The sequence below is a fragment of the Sparus aurata genome, chromosome 4 (assembly GCF_900880675.1).
Source record: "Sparus aurata chromosome 4, fSpaAur1.1, whole genome shotgun sequence".
Lineage (NCBI taxonomy): Eukaryota > Metazoa > Chordata > Actinopteri > Spariformes > Sparidae > Sparus > Sparus aurata.
The window spans coordinates 5902173-5915362 of record NC_044190.1 but is presented as its reverse complement, the minus strand read 5'-3'; the positions used below and the strand labels follow the sequence as shown (position 1 = coordinate 5915362).

The 13190-nt window shown below is 43.4% G+C and overlaps 1 protein-coding gene across 4 annotated transcripts in view; it reads left to right on the top strand.

Annotated features, from left to right (window-relative positions):
- Positions 1 to 13190, top strand: part of tspan4a (tetraspanin 4a) — a 190329-nt gene that overhangs the window by 30614 nt on the left and 146525 nt on the right. For 2 of the 4 annotated variants that reach the window (XM_030414830.1, XM_030414829.1), the window contains exon 2: positions 3905 to 3984. In XM_030414830.1, the coding sequence (XP_030270690.1) occupies positions 3922 to 3984 (63 nt within the window). In that variant the 5' untranslated portion in view covers positions 3905 to 3921. Of the gene's footprint in view, positions 1 to 1905; positions 2034 to 2177; positions 3985 to 13190 lie in introns of those variants that run through there. The other 2 variants (XM_030414831.1, XM_030414828.1) reach the window with 2 other exon arrangements.

The window sequence follows — 13190 nt, the reverse complement described above, 5'->3', positions numbered from 1 at the left end:
AAAATCCCCAAATCCACAATGCAAGCAAATAAAAGGTAGGCGACAAAAAAGGTGGCAACAAAAAGGGAGGCAAGGAGAATCCAAGAAAACTAAAGAGCTATATAAAAACCAAGAACAAATCAGAAAGCCCCTGAAGAACAGACACATGAGAGGCAGACTTAAATACATAGAGACTGGTTAACTAAGGAAACACAGGCGAGCAGGAAAAAGACAAAGACAGGACCTGGAAAGGAACAAGGACATTATTCACAAAATAAAACATGAAAACCGAAATTCCAAACCGTGACATTCATGGCACCAACCTGGAGAATGAGCAGCACCAACCGTTTATCTTGATGACTTATAGTTGCTTTGCAGTTGTGGATGAAGAAGATATTAATCGTCATTTTCATTTATTTTCTTTAAATCTGGATACATTTATGTTACAGAAGCACAAAGCATGGAAACATGGCCAGGGGGAAACATGCTTTTTGCTAGTATATGGTGCTGTTAGCTCTGTTGCTGTAACTGTTTATATTTGAACAGAGACGATGTACAAAGGAACTTAACCTGGTATAAAAGAGGAAGAGAGGTAATGTAGCAAAGGTTTTAGCAAATTGGTGTTTTCCTCCAGAAATCCCTGTGAAAGTAGCTATAATTATAAAACAGTAAGAGACGTACACATTATACTGTAGTACAAAGTATGAAGGTATATTAAAAACATACAAACACATGCACAAGTGAGCAAAGATTATTTGAAGGGTTTGAGTGGTCCTAGAATTGAGCCTTGTGGCACTACAGCTCAGTCACCATGACATTATGTGAGCAGTTAACTTTTCTGTGAACTGAAGACACGCCAAATCGACATGATCGTCACATTTACATGATATGCTTATCAGCTGACTTTCACATCAGGAGGTGGATGAGAGGTTAGGGTTAGGGTTAACCCTAACCCTTAACGTCAACTTTCCTCTTTGTTGCATTGCTGGTCGCTCCTGTGTTGCTGCTGACTGCTGTTGTTTAATCTTGTAGAAATCACTCTTGGTTGAGCTTGAGAACCCAGTTCCTGATAACACTTTCAAGACTTTAGCTTTAAAAAGAGTGTAAATAGCATCTTTCTTTTACAAAACCATTTGGTGTCTTGGGCCTCTGTCGGCTTGGATTACACTGGATGAGCTGTACAGATTTTATGTTTTTTAGTCCCTGTCTATACTTCAGCTGTGTAGCAGAATGCTGCCACACTGTACTGCTGTGAAGCTCTAAAAGTGCTTTGTGGGTTACAGAACTGACGTTCAATCAGCACGGGGTCGAGTAGATCATGACTGAATCTTCATTTTTGTTTGAACTGACCCTTTAACTTTTTGATATCACCTCATTCACAGTAATGTTTTTGTAGAAACAACATCAGCCCAACAGCTGTAAGTCCGTAATTCACATTCACTCTCCTCCGCCGCTGCCTCCGCAGTCTGACAAAAATACACACAGGAGACAAAACAGAAAATCCATTAAATACTTGATGCAGCCACGAATAAAGTCAGTCACATCCCCGTGGACTCATCATGCCACTGACCCAGATGGTTACCAGGTTGTGGAGAGCATGCAGATATTTTGTGTAACTGTCAGCAGCAGGCTGCGCTTCACACTTCGTTCATACAGAGACACAGTTCAGGTGAAATGTTTCTGGGGTGGGAATCTGTGCCGAGAGCGACTACATGGGAACTGAGTGACCCGAGTCAAGGTCCAGAGGGACAGAGAGGAACATGGCTGAAGCCAGGCATGCAGAGAGAAGCCCGAAGAACAACCTCTGCATGTGGAATGAGCTCCAGGGAGGAGGCAGAGAGGAGGAGGAGAGAGGAGAGAAGTGAGGAGGAGAGGAGAGAGGAGAGAAGAGAGGAGGAGAGGAGAGAAGAGAGGAGAGAGGAGGAGAGATGAGGTGGAGAGGAGGAGAGAGGAGAGGAAGAAGAGGAGAGGAGGAGGAAAAGAGGAAGAGGAGGAGGAGTAGAGGAGAGGAGAGAGGAGGCACTAGTGCAAGTGCAGCAGGCTTCTCAGTGCTGGTATGTTAACAGCACACCATGTTTCGTGTGTGTGTGTGTGTGTGTGTGTGTTATCCGGGAGATGGTAGTGCATGATCGCCGTGCGCACGAGGGAGGATGGGGCTGCAAGACACTGATTGGGTGAGCTCCCTCGTAGGGTGTGGCCAGAATATGAATGACTGCCTCTGCCTTTCGCGCTGCCAGGTTTTGGGGACAGTTGCTGTGGAGGGTTGGGGTGTTCGAGACGGTGCGTGTGGATGAGAGAGCGTCGGAGCTTGTGAGAGAAAGAGGAAAGAAAAGGGGGGAGGGAGGAAGAATCAAGAGCATGTGAGAAGAGGGAGGGAGCTTCAGGCAGCCACACTGGACTACCGCTCACACACTGCAGTCTTTCTTTTCTTCTCTGAGGAAACTGTCTGTCTCGTCTCCCTGCTCGTCTTTCCTTCTTGCTCTTTCTTCTGTCGCTGCTTGGCCATGACCCCGGCGGACACCTTGATCTCCCTGCCGTCCTAAAGAAGATGATAGAAATGCTGTAGCGGAGGAGGGAGAGAGACGAGAAGAGGGGACACCGCACACTTTGCCTCACTGATGAGACTCTGGAAATTAATTAACCGCCGTCAGCACAGAAGGGGGAGCGCAGAGAGGGGCACAGAGTGAGGTGCGAGGAGGAAAGAGGAGTGAGTTAAGAGGGCGAATCGCTAAATGGGTGAAGAGCAGGCTGTTGAGACAGGCAGAGTAACCCCCGGACACTGTCAGAGACAAAAGACACAAGTTAGAGGAGGCAGGAATTCAAAAGGGACATCAAATCAGAATGGTCAGAATCCAAAGAATGGTCCACTCACATGCGGTACTCATCCCTTCATGCTTCCTTCTCCTCGCATTCCCAACACCATCCTTCCCTCTCATCTCCTCGTCTCGTTTAGTTCTTTAATGCATGTCAGCAAAAGCACATTGACAGCCACAACCACACGCTGAACACTCATCAACCACTTAGACCACAGTGCTGCGTTTCATCCTCAGCGGATGTGTGATCTGTTACTGAGTAAAACAAGTTGATTGGCTGAAGCAGGAGTGCCATTACCTCCCAGCCCGGAGCACCTGCTCAGGAATCTCTCATGAGAACAGGTAGGACGTTTCTGGATCATATTGTCAGCCCCGAGCAGCTGGAGCGGTCGAGTCGAAACCCCTCAGTCGTTTTCCTTGATTGAACTGTTACGAGATGAAACTACAAACCAGCTTATCTGTCAGAGCATGACACCTGCGTCTGAGCGATTACAGAGAGGGAAACAGTGGTGTGCAGATGTGTGTGTGTGTGTTGGGATTATGTCCTGAATACACAGAATTACACAGGTGTTTCAGCAGGATTATACAAAGTCTCCTGCTGAAATTAGAGGCACTGTAGGATTAAAGAGAAGAACTTCAGTCAAGTGAATGGCAGCACGTTCTCCTGCACAGATTAAGTAAGATCAAGTGTGATCACACTTTGGGGCACAGTTAAATCAGCCGTTCAGGGGTCATAATTATTTGGAGCTGAACTAGGGACAGGTTGAAACTGCTGGAATCCATCTCACAGCCCTCAGTGGAATAACTTGGGGACTTTGCTCAGACCTGAAGTACACAGAGTGACTATTAAAGACCCATAAAGGCTTCAATAATGAGACGCTCGAGCACAGATGAGACTCCCTACCGGCGCAGTCCATCTCTGGACAGCAAACCCGACACGCCACCGTTCACTTCTGGGTTTCACCGCTTCAGTGGGGAGTTTGAGTACAAGCGGCCACCGTTTGCATTTGGCTTCCACACGACAAAGGGGCCGCAGACGTCCAAGGGGCGCTACGCCCAGGGGAAGAAGTATGTGGTGTTTTACCTGGACCTCTCCTTCATATTCCTCCTAGAACTGCGGCGCTGCAGGATGGCAGAGGGTTGCATGATGGCCCTGCGATATGGAATGGTCTTCTTCAACCTCCTTTTCTGGGTGAGTGTTTCATTTTCAATTTTGCTTTCTACCTGTGAGTGTGTGTGTGTGTGTGCGTGTGTGTGTAAGTGTGAGTTTCTGTGTGAGTGTGTGCGTGTGTGTGTGAGAGAGAGAGTTTGAGGGGATGTTTATTTAGCCTAAAGTGATGTTTTCCTCTCATGAATTTTTTTTTTCTCTGTTAGTCATATATTTTCTTGGCTTGCTCAGAGGGAGCTCTGTTCTGTGTGTGATGAGAGAGGAGTGAGGAGGGGTGAGGAGGGGGGAGTGTGTGAGACAGATCATGCATTTACATCATGTGTACAAAGCCCACTGTGTGGGTGAGGTCTTTTCTGTTGCCTATACAGGACTTGAAGTGTGGGTGTACACTGCATTGTTTGCTGTGTTAAGCTTTGGCATATTCTGAGCTTGCATTGTGTGTACACTAGTTAATCAGTGTTACTGTTGTGCTGTAATTTTTCATCTACCTCTGCTCACCCTCCTCTCAGCCCATCAGAGCATCTGCTGTCAATCTGCTCGATCTTGCCGATCGTATCTGTTTGCCGTGGGGATGTTAGAGCTTTGGTGTCTGTCTGCCGCTGTCAATCCGTCTCCGATAGCCCCACAACAGATCACTTTCATTCTCCCTGTGAAGCCTGTCATGTACCACGGTTATGCTTTAGGTTCAAAGATCTCAATCTGCGCTTCATCTGTGTTTTCTTCAGACCCCCTTTGTGCACTCCTTCTAACTTGTCTCAGAGTTTCGAGGGGGACTGGTCTTTGTATTTACCTTGCTGGGATAACTTTTATTTTTCATTCTGCTGTTCTTATTGGTAATGGAATGAGATGAGGCCTTGAACTATAAAATGCAATCTAGCTGCCAAGATGCAATCTCCCTTGAGGTATGAGTAACCTCTTCACCTCTACATCTTCTGTCAGCTATAAACCGCTGTCAGAGGGGCTGCAGTGCTTGTTATTAGCCACTCTGTGTGTGTGTGTGTGTGTGTGCCGCTGGGGATAAATAATGACCACATGACCACGACGAGCCTTCTTCTGTTGAGAAGCCAATCGCATTATGATCCTCCAGGTGAGAACAGAGGAGCTCCTCCACTATAAAGTCTGCCTTTGAAAATAACAGCGATGAGTTGTAGGAGCAGCTGACGGCTGATGTCAGACCTCAGTGTCTCAACAATTTCAGTAGCAATTTACCAGCTGTTGAGCATGTCGGCTGGTTCATCCAAAGACAGGTTTTGCACATCTCATGCGAAAATGAGACTTTTAAGAAGGTGACTTCATGGGTGTTGAACATGCCCTTTATATTCTGTAGACAAAGTGACACAGCATGTGTAGACCTGCCAACCTTGATGAAAGTTGTTGAGTACTATCTTATGCCTGAAAACGGTCTTTGTGGCCAAAAAACAAGTATTTTTCAATTGGTTCATTTTCAGGACATTATTAAAAATCCTAATACCCCAACACACACACACACACACACACACACACACACACACACTCACCAGTCTTCACTTGAGGAAACTGCGAGCCGGAGTGAGGAGGAAGGACGGGAAAGATAAAGTCCTCGTCAGTTAGCACTTTGCTGCAGCTTCTAGTTTTCAGACAGGAGTCGTGTTGCACGATTGGACACATTCTCAAGGCGTCACAAGCTTTTGGAGCGACAAGACGTACCAGCAGATGTTGGACTAAAAATACATACAGGTTGGCAGTCTGCAAATGAAAGTTCTTAAAGAGGGGCACAGTAGGGACTCTCATCAACCACAGCTGTCACTTTCACAGATTATCATCATATAGATTATTTATATCAGCATCAATCCCAACTTCACAAGCTCAATTGCTAGTGAGTTCTCACATAACTTCTGAGGAGGGAAAATGAAACTGTCTTGTGATGTTACGTGCTAATAGGCTCATATAAATAGCCAGTTGTGCACTATGCAGCACGATCAACAGGTTTATGATTGGCTGTTTTTAAGGTTCATTGTTGTAGTTTGACATCAGTGGAAACAAATTTGTTTTTGTCTTTTACACATTTTTACATTCACATTTTACTGCAACACATGGGCTTCGTATTGATATTTTACAGCCTAAAAACCACCTAAACCTCAGACTCAGATTGTGGCCTTTTATATTACAAACTGGTCTGGTGGAGAAAACATGGAAGTGAGTGCTCAGGGGGTACATCATGCAAGAAAATGATGAGAAGAAGCAAAACAACAAACAATAAGGACAAAATGTGCATACAAAGCCAGGAAAAGACACAAAGTATGTTGGTTCCTGCCCTGCATATGTGGGAACTTCCTATTTTTCACATTCTTATAATTAATCAATAATAATAATACAATTTCATCACAGATATATGAACCATATTGAAAACAACTTTTCCAGCCACAGATCATCTAAGGAAAAATCTGGATAGAGCTTTTGGGCCCCATTTATTGTAATGAAAGCAGCTCAGTGGAGCATGAAAACAAAAGTTCAACTTCCCTCGTAAACAAATGCTGCATGTTGTGCAGCTCATAAAGCGTGCACACTAAAGACTTCTGCACATGATGTTGTAATTTCACAGTTTGCCCACTATGTCAAACAGGCTACAAAGTCCAGTGTTGCTCCTGGGTGTTTGGTTTCAGCCTTAATATATCTGGTCAAATCTAAGCCTGCAGGAACGGCACCAGGCTTTGAAGCCAGTTTTCATAGTGGCCAAACGGTGTAATTACAATCGTCATGTGATGCACTTTTTCCAGAAGCTAACATTGTGAAAGAAGCACCTTAAAACAGCGGATACTATTTTTCATTTTATCCCAATTCAAGTTAGCCGGCACTAAATCAACAGTTAGCACAACACTGAAGTATTTTCATACCCAGGAAATGTTTTTTGACTTCAAGCACCACTGAACAGCTTTCATAGGACTGAACAAGGCTTCTTCTCCAGAACTATGTCCCGATCTCACTGTACATTTTTATGGTAAAGTCCAAGATAGCCTTCTTCCTCGCTTAAAAGTTCTGCTCAGCACCACTGTGCTTATTGTTGCCTTGTATGGCCAGAACCTGTACTGCAAGACTAATAATAGTGCAGTGTGAAATATTACAGCAATTTACCATCAACCTACTGTGTTATATCATAGAAATGCATTAGAAACAGTGCTATAGAATCCTCCAGGACTGTGATGTGTACTGTAGTATTATCATATAGTTTTATTTATAAATATATAGTTTTATTTATAAATATATAGTTTTATATACATACATATAGTTATATAATTTTTGGCATGCATGAAGTTAAGTCTCCTTCCACAGGCAACAAGAGCAAACTGCCTGAGGAGCGGGTAGTTACAGTGTGTGCAGCTTTGGCTGAGTGTCACTCAGAGAAACCAAGACAGGCCAGTGTCAGGACAAAGACAGAACAGCACGGTACAAGCCTGACTGTTAGCTGACTTATAATCTCTGCAATGCAGAGCGAAAATGAATAACATCATACCACCGTGGCAACAAGCGTTTAGCACCGAAAACATCCATTCTCTAGTTTAACAGTTCTAACACAATCAGTTTATCTGCCAAGTGCACTAAATGTACAGGAAGTTATAATGTGCAGATATAAACTGACAACTAGATTAGAAAGTGACAAACCACACACACACAGACACACACACACACACACACACACACACAGAAAGTCTTCATGTGGTAATATATATGTTGGCTTAAATAAACCTCAACACTTTCAACCCAACGCTGTCAAATTCACACAATTAGGTTGTGAAGGTGGAGAAAAATAAGACTCCACACGCTATGTGAAATAAGGTGCAGCAGCACAAGTGACAGACAGAAGAAGCCTTCACACATCACTCTGTAAATATACTGTACAACTTGTGCTGATATAAATATTTGAAGTCTGTAGACTTAAAGTGTGGTGCTGAAAAGCTTGTATCTTAGCTGGGCTGCTGTCATCCACAGCACTATGCAGGCAGCCATGTTGGCTTCCAGTAACACCACCACTGTCCCCTCCACCTCCTAATGTCAGCGCTGTCTAATAAGCATATCATGTGAACTTAATATGCCACACTTTCTGCAAATGTCAACATGGACATAATTGTGTTTTGCAGAAATGCTAACTGCTCATACATCAGCTCATAGACATGCTGTTATGATATGTGAGGCTTTCAAAATAAAGGCTCTGAGGTCAAGCTAGCAATAGTTACGATATATAAAATACCTGGTTAGACTTTCAAAACAATGCTGACAAGCACTTCAAATATTATGACATATGACTTTTTGACTTGTGTTACTAACACAGTGTGGTTGGTTTAGGAAAATTTCATACTTTGACTAGAATAACCTCTCTCATCTTGTAACGTAAGTGATGTAACTTACATAACCTAAATTAAGTTAGGTCATTAATTCACTTACGTAATGTAACTTAACGATAAAAAACTTCTGTCTCTTGGTCACAGACAGGACCCCAACCCTGTCTGGAGGGACAGTCTGTTGTACGACCCACCCGACCACCCCGACATTCCCTGTTCCCCCTGTTCTTGTTCTTGTTACTACCAAACTAGAGGGACGCTGCTGATGTTAGAGCGATACCAACAGTGTCACCAGGCTGGTGTATGGAATGCGTTGGGAGTGAGAAAGGGCTGGAAATGCACAATGCCACCATTTTAATTTGGCGACTGGGCTGAAACAGAAAACTGTTAAATCTCCAGCCCCATCTGTTTATCTTTGTTGTGCCACCGGTGTGTTTATTTAAATCTATTCGCAGGTCATCAATGGAGTTAACTCAGACTGGATGAAATGAAAAGGATACATTGCAGGCCATGTGGAAGATGAACTGTCTCCCTGCAAAATGGTGTCAGGTCAGATTGGTTCTTGGCTTTGGGATTGAAGACAGACCTCCTTGCTCTGTTTTTTCCACCAAGCTTGGCATCATGCTGCTCCCTCACGATGGGAGCAAACTGCCCATCAATGGAGCTGTGCTGTCCTGAGAGCAGCAGGAGGTGGAGGAAAACCAAATGTGGTAGAAGAGGTCAACATGCTGTTTGTTACTGTGGCTGGTAAATTGAGAGCAGAAGGTGTAACACTAACCAGTTGATTCCTTCATGAATAATTAGTGTTGATTAGGAAAAACACCAATGGCTGCATTCACAATGAATCTGACACGGGAGTCGAGCCAGCTGTTTGTCAGCAGCAGTAATTGCAACTACAGTAACACCTTGCTGTCCAGGTGGGAAAGTGCCAATTATGTGCAACCTCTGGAACCTGCTGAGTTAAATATGGTCAAATCAGCATGTAAGAAGTAATACAAAATAATTTAATGATGAAAAAGGATGGAAATTAAACTCTAAAGAAAACATGGATCTTTCAAAGTGCAAGTTATTGTCAGAGGATGTTATAAAAATGACAGAAGGACCCGGGATGAAGTAAAGTTTGTTGTTCAGTGTTTTTTTGTTTTTTTTTGCAGTTTTCATGTGGGATGTATTTACTGCTTGTGTTTCCTGCTGGCTATGTACTTTGTTTCACTGAATGGGAAATTCAGTGATTCAATCTTTTGTTCAGATTCACATAAAAAGCACCAAATAAGACACTAATCTCAAACATCCTTCTGGGTGCAACTAGCTGTTAAATGAAAAAGTGTCCAGAAACGAATCTGAGAATGAATGATGGTTTGAATGATTAGAGGTTGTGGTAAATAGAGCTGCAAAGACAGACAAAGTTGTGCTTTCAGTCAGCGAACAGACTCGTGTCACAGCAACCAGAAATGTCAGGATTTTCTGGGACGAACTGTCTGCTCATGTTGGTGTCAGACTCATTTGCTCCCAAGGCGACTGCTGGAGATCACAGAGTCAAAGAGTGACGGGTTAGTGAAAACGGTTGTTATGATTGAGGTCACTGCTGCTGGTCTGCAGCCACAGAAGGTGCTGAATGATGGGAAGAAGTGAAGCTGACCATATCCACCGGTTCAAAACTGTGAATGGACTTTGAATCAAGCTGAAGCTTCACCGATGTTTCTCTGCACGTTGAGTTGATAATTACAAACTCTAAAACAACTTTCTTAAACGCATTTCTCAAAACTGAAATAGTTTACATCACTTATTTCAAGCAGTGACTTTAATCTATAATGACCTTGTTTGAAACACTTTTGATTTGAGGCAGATTGTTCCATTGTTTTTTCTTTTCTTCACTTTAAAGCTCTTCTTCCTGAAGAGCAGCAACACGAGTGTTTAGACCTAGTTTCACTCTCATTTCATGTCCCCGAGCATCAGAGTGCTGTTTGCTGCTGCAGACACTTCTCTTCTCTGTTTACATTAAACAAGGACCTCTTGCGGTGTTGACAGCTCAGACGGTGCTCCTGGTGATATAGAGTGAAAAGAAAAAGTGGAGGAAACACAGATGAAGTGCTAATATCATACAGCAGAATCCCTCTGAGTAATAAAGAAAAGCAACAGTTAAGGAAGAGTGTGTTTGTGCTGATTCTGTCAATGTAAACAACAAAGGAACCGTCAGCTTTTAGCTGTGACTTTGATTCTGAGAGCAGAGTTCTGCTTTATAAACCTGATAGGACCTCAAAAGTAATTTAAAATAAATTAAACTGTAAAGGACACAGGGAACCACAGCATAGAGGCCAAAACAGCTGTGATGCTGACACATTTTTTGAGCGTTGAGCTGCAGCATTTTAGCATTTTTAGCATGAGTTAGAGGCAGTGGAGGGACTGTTTATGGAGACAGGTATACAGGGAGTGCAGCTGTCGAGGAGAGATGAAACAAACGCGTGGACAGGGCTGTGGGAAGTCAGTCACAGCGGGGTGCTGAGGGGTTCAGTCTATGTCAGTAGGTTAGCGACAGACTTTTTTATCGACACGTTCCTTTTCTCAAATTTGTTTGAGAGGCTTCGGTTCACGCTGCAGCTCCCTCAGCACCCCTGGGTCCTGCATCCATGTGGGTGGACGACTTTCTCCAAATCACTGACAGGAACTATTTTACTTGGGCATTTTATGTATTTGATAAAATAGGATTGGCCAGCCCTTTCTACATGGAGGTCTAAAGATATGAGTTGAATAAAAGATTTCAGGCTCAGCGCATTAAGTTGGTATAAATTAAGACCCTTACATACACAGGCCACAGTATTCCACACTATTAATGGTAGATAAAGCACGGCCACACAAGTTGTTGTTACTACACATTTAGTGTTAGCGCTGATTTCAACGATTCCGTGTAATTCAAGGGTGCATCAGCGTGCACATTGTCATGGAAACACATCTTTTTTTCAAAGCACTGCATGAACAGCAGTCACAAGGTCGTCATTTGTCTGCTTTCACACTCAGAGCTACAGTCAGATGCTTGTGTGTTAATACCGTGACTGTACGTGTGAAATAAGCTCAAAACTCTGACCTCCTACATCAACAGCTGTGTGGGTGAGAGAAGCCAGGGTATCACTTCTTCTCAGACAACGCTTTAGACAGCAAAAGAGAGAAGAGTGAAAGGGCAGAGACGGATTTGTGCACTCCAGGACAAATGCTGATTATCCCCTAAACGTAGCAGAAATGACTCCGGCATAAAATTGCAACAGTGGGCAACTAAGAAATATGTGATGATGCACAACACTAATCGTCTTCAGCAGCGGAAACCACCACAGTGCCTCACAGCTACAAGACACCAGAAGAAGACTTCTCATTTACAGACACTTTTTAATTAATCTAGTTAGCACAAACATGGCTTTTCCACACTGTAGGGGGAGGAGAGGGGAGGAGAGGGAGGGGATGAATCACATGAAGCAGCCGGTGAGCCCGGGACAGGGAGGAGAACATAGGAAGAAAGACTGACAACGTATCTTCGGAGGTTGTGTTTACTTGTCATCGTAATGTAGGTCAGAGCCCAACGGAGGATCCATGCATTGCCAGAATCATGAATGGTTGCTTCTGTCTGCACTGATTTAGTCAGATCAATAGGAATCAGCTTTTCCACTGATTCGAGATCTTACAGCACCGCCCGGCCCAGCCCACGCTGCCACACAGTCCATTGATTCGCAGCAGGGCCGGGGAATGGCGTGCACAGCATGAGCATCCAGATAACAGGCCTGCAGTTTGGCACATCCTCCTTCGATTGAGGGGAAACCTCGGAAACAAAAGGAGGGGACGCTGGGAATGTCTTATAAAAACTGCCTGTTTCTGCTTCTAAGCAACGTCAGCAGTTTTTATAGCTCTGTCACATGTATCATGCCAGTGCTGGGGTATATAGTGCTGAATAAATTAGAATATTTGCATTTAAATGCATTCATAAGTTTACTTTTTGACAGATTTTGTTGAAAACATCCCTTAATAAATCTCTCCGAGGTTTTTTTATTGGCTCAGAAAGAGGCTTAGGTGGTGCCTCAGTGAGTCTGCTCCGGCTTTATCATCACTGCCAGTTTAATGCTCAAACCCCTTTGATTCCTCTCTTCAGCTTTTATAGACACCAGATTTTGGCACTGCCACAACGCTGACCTACTTGAAGCGTTCTTTAGCTGTTTAAAATCCAATTTTCTTCATGTTTCCATGGTTATGAAAAGCAGCGTCCGGATGAATTTGTCAGCATCATGTCATGACTTCATTTGTTCTCAGCAGTGATATTTATAAGTGAGCTGTGAACAGTTTATTCATCTTGTGAAGGGATTGGCTCAAGTTGTTCTGTTAATGTAAGTTTTTAGATTGAACAAGGCGTGATAAGGCTGCAACAAATTAGATTTTTCTTTTCCTTGACCTTTAGAATTATGATAGCAGAAAATGGACTTTCTTGCATCTGAAGTACTTTTCAGTGTATAAAGGCAAAACATGCACTAATGTTCCATCTTCCTTATGTCCTTGTGATGTGTTAAAAAAGATGTCAATTATATATGAGCTGTGAAATTGGTTAATGAAACTTCAGATCAAATAGCTTTTGTTTTCATCTTCTGCTGCAGCTCGGCTATAAGTGGCTATATGGGTTTTCATTCTGTGATGTTGAAGCTGTTTTAAAAATTCATGTCCGTGCATTCAGGAAAGCCCCTTGATAGCAGAAAGTGTGTCAGTAAGTGGAATCCATTCACTTAATAAACCTGCTGCAAAGCTGATTTCACATCTGTGTTCCTCCTGCATGTTCACACTCGACTTCTCCCGGCCTGAACAACGCTGCAGACCGTATCCATGTAGATGATGACGGGACTCAGAAAACTCTTTTTAAACACATTTCACATTTCCACAGGTTAT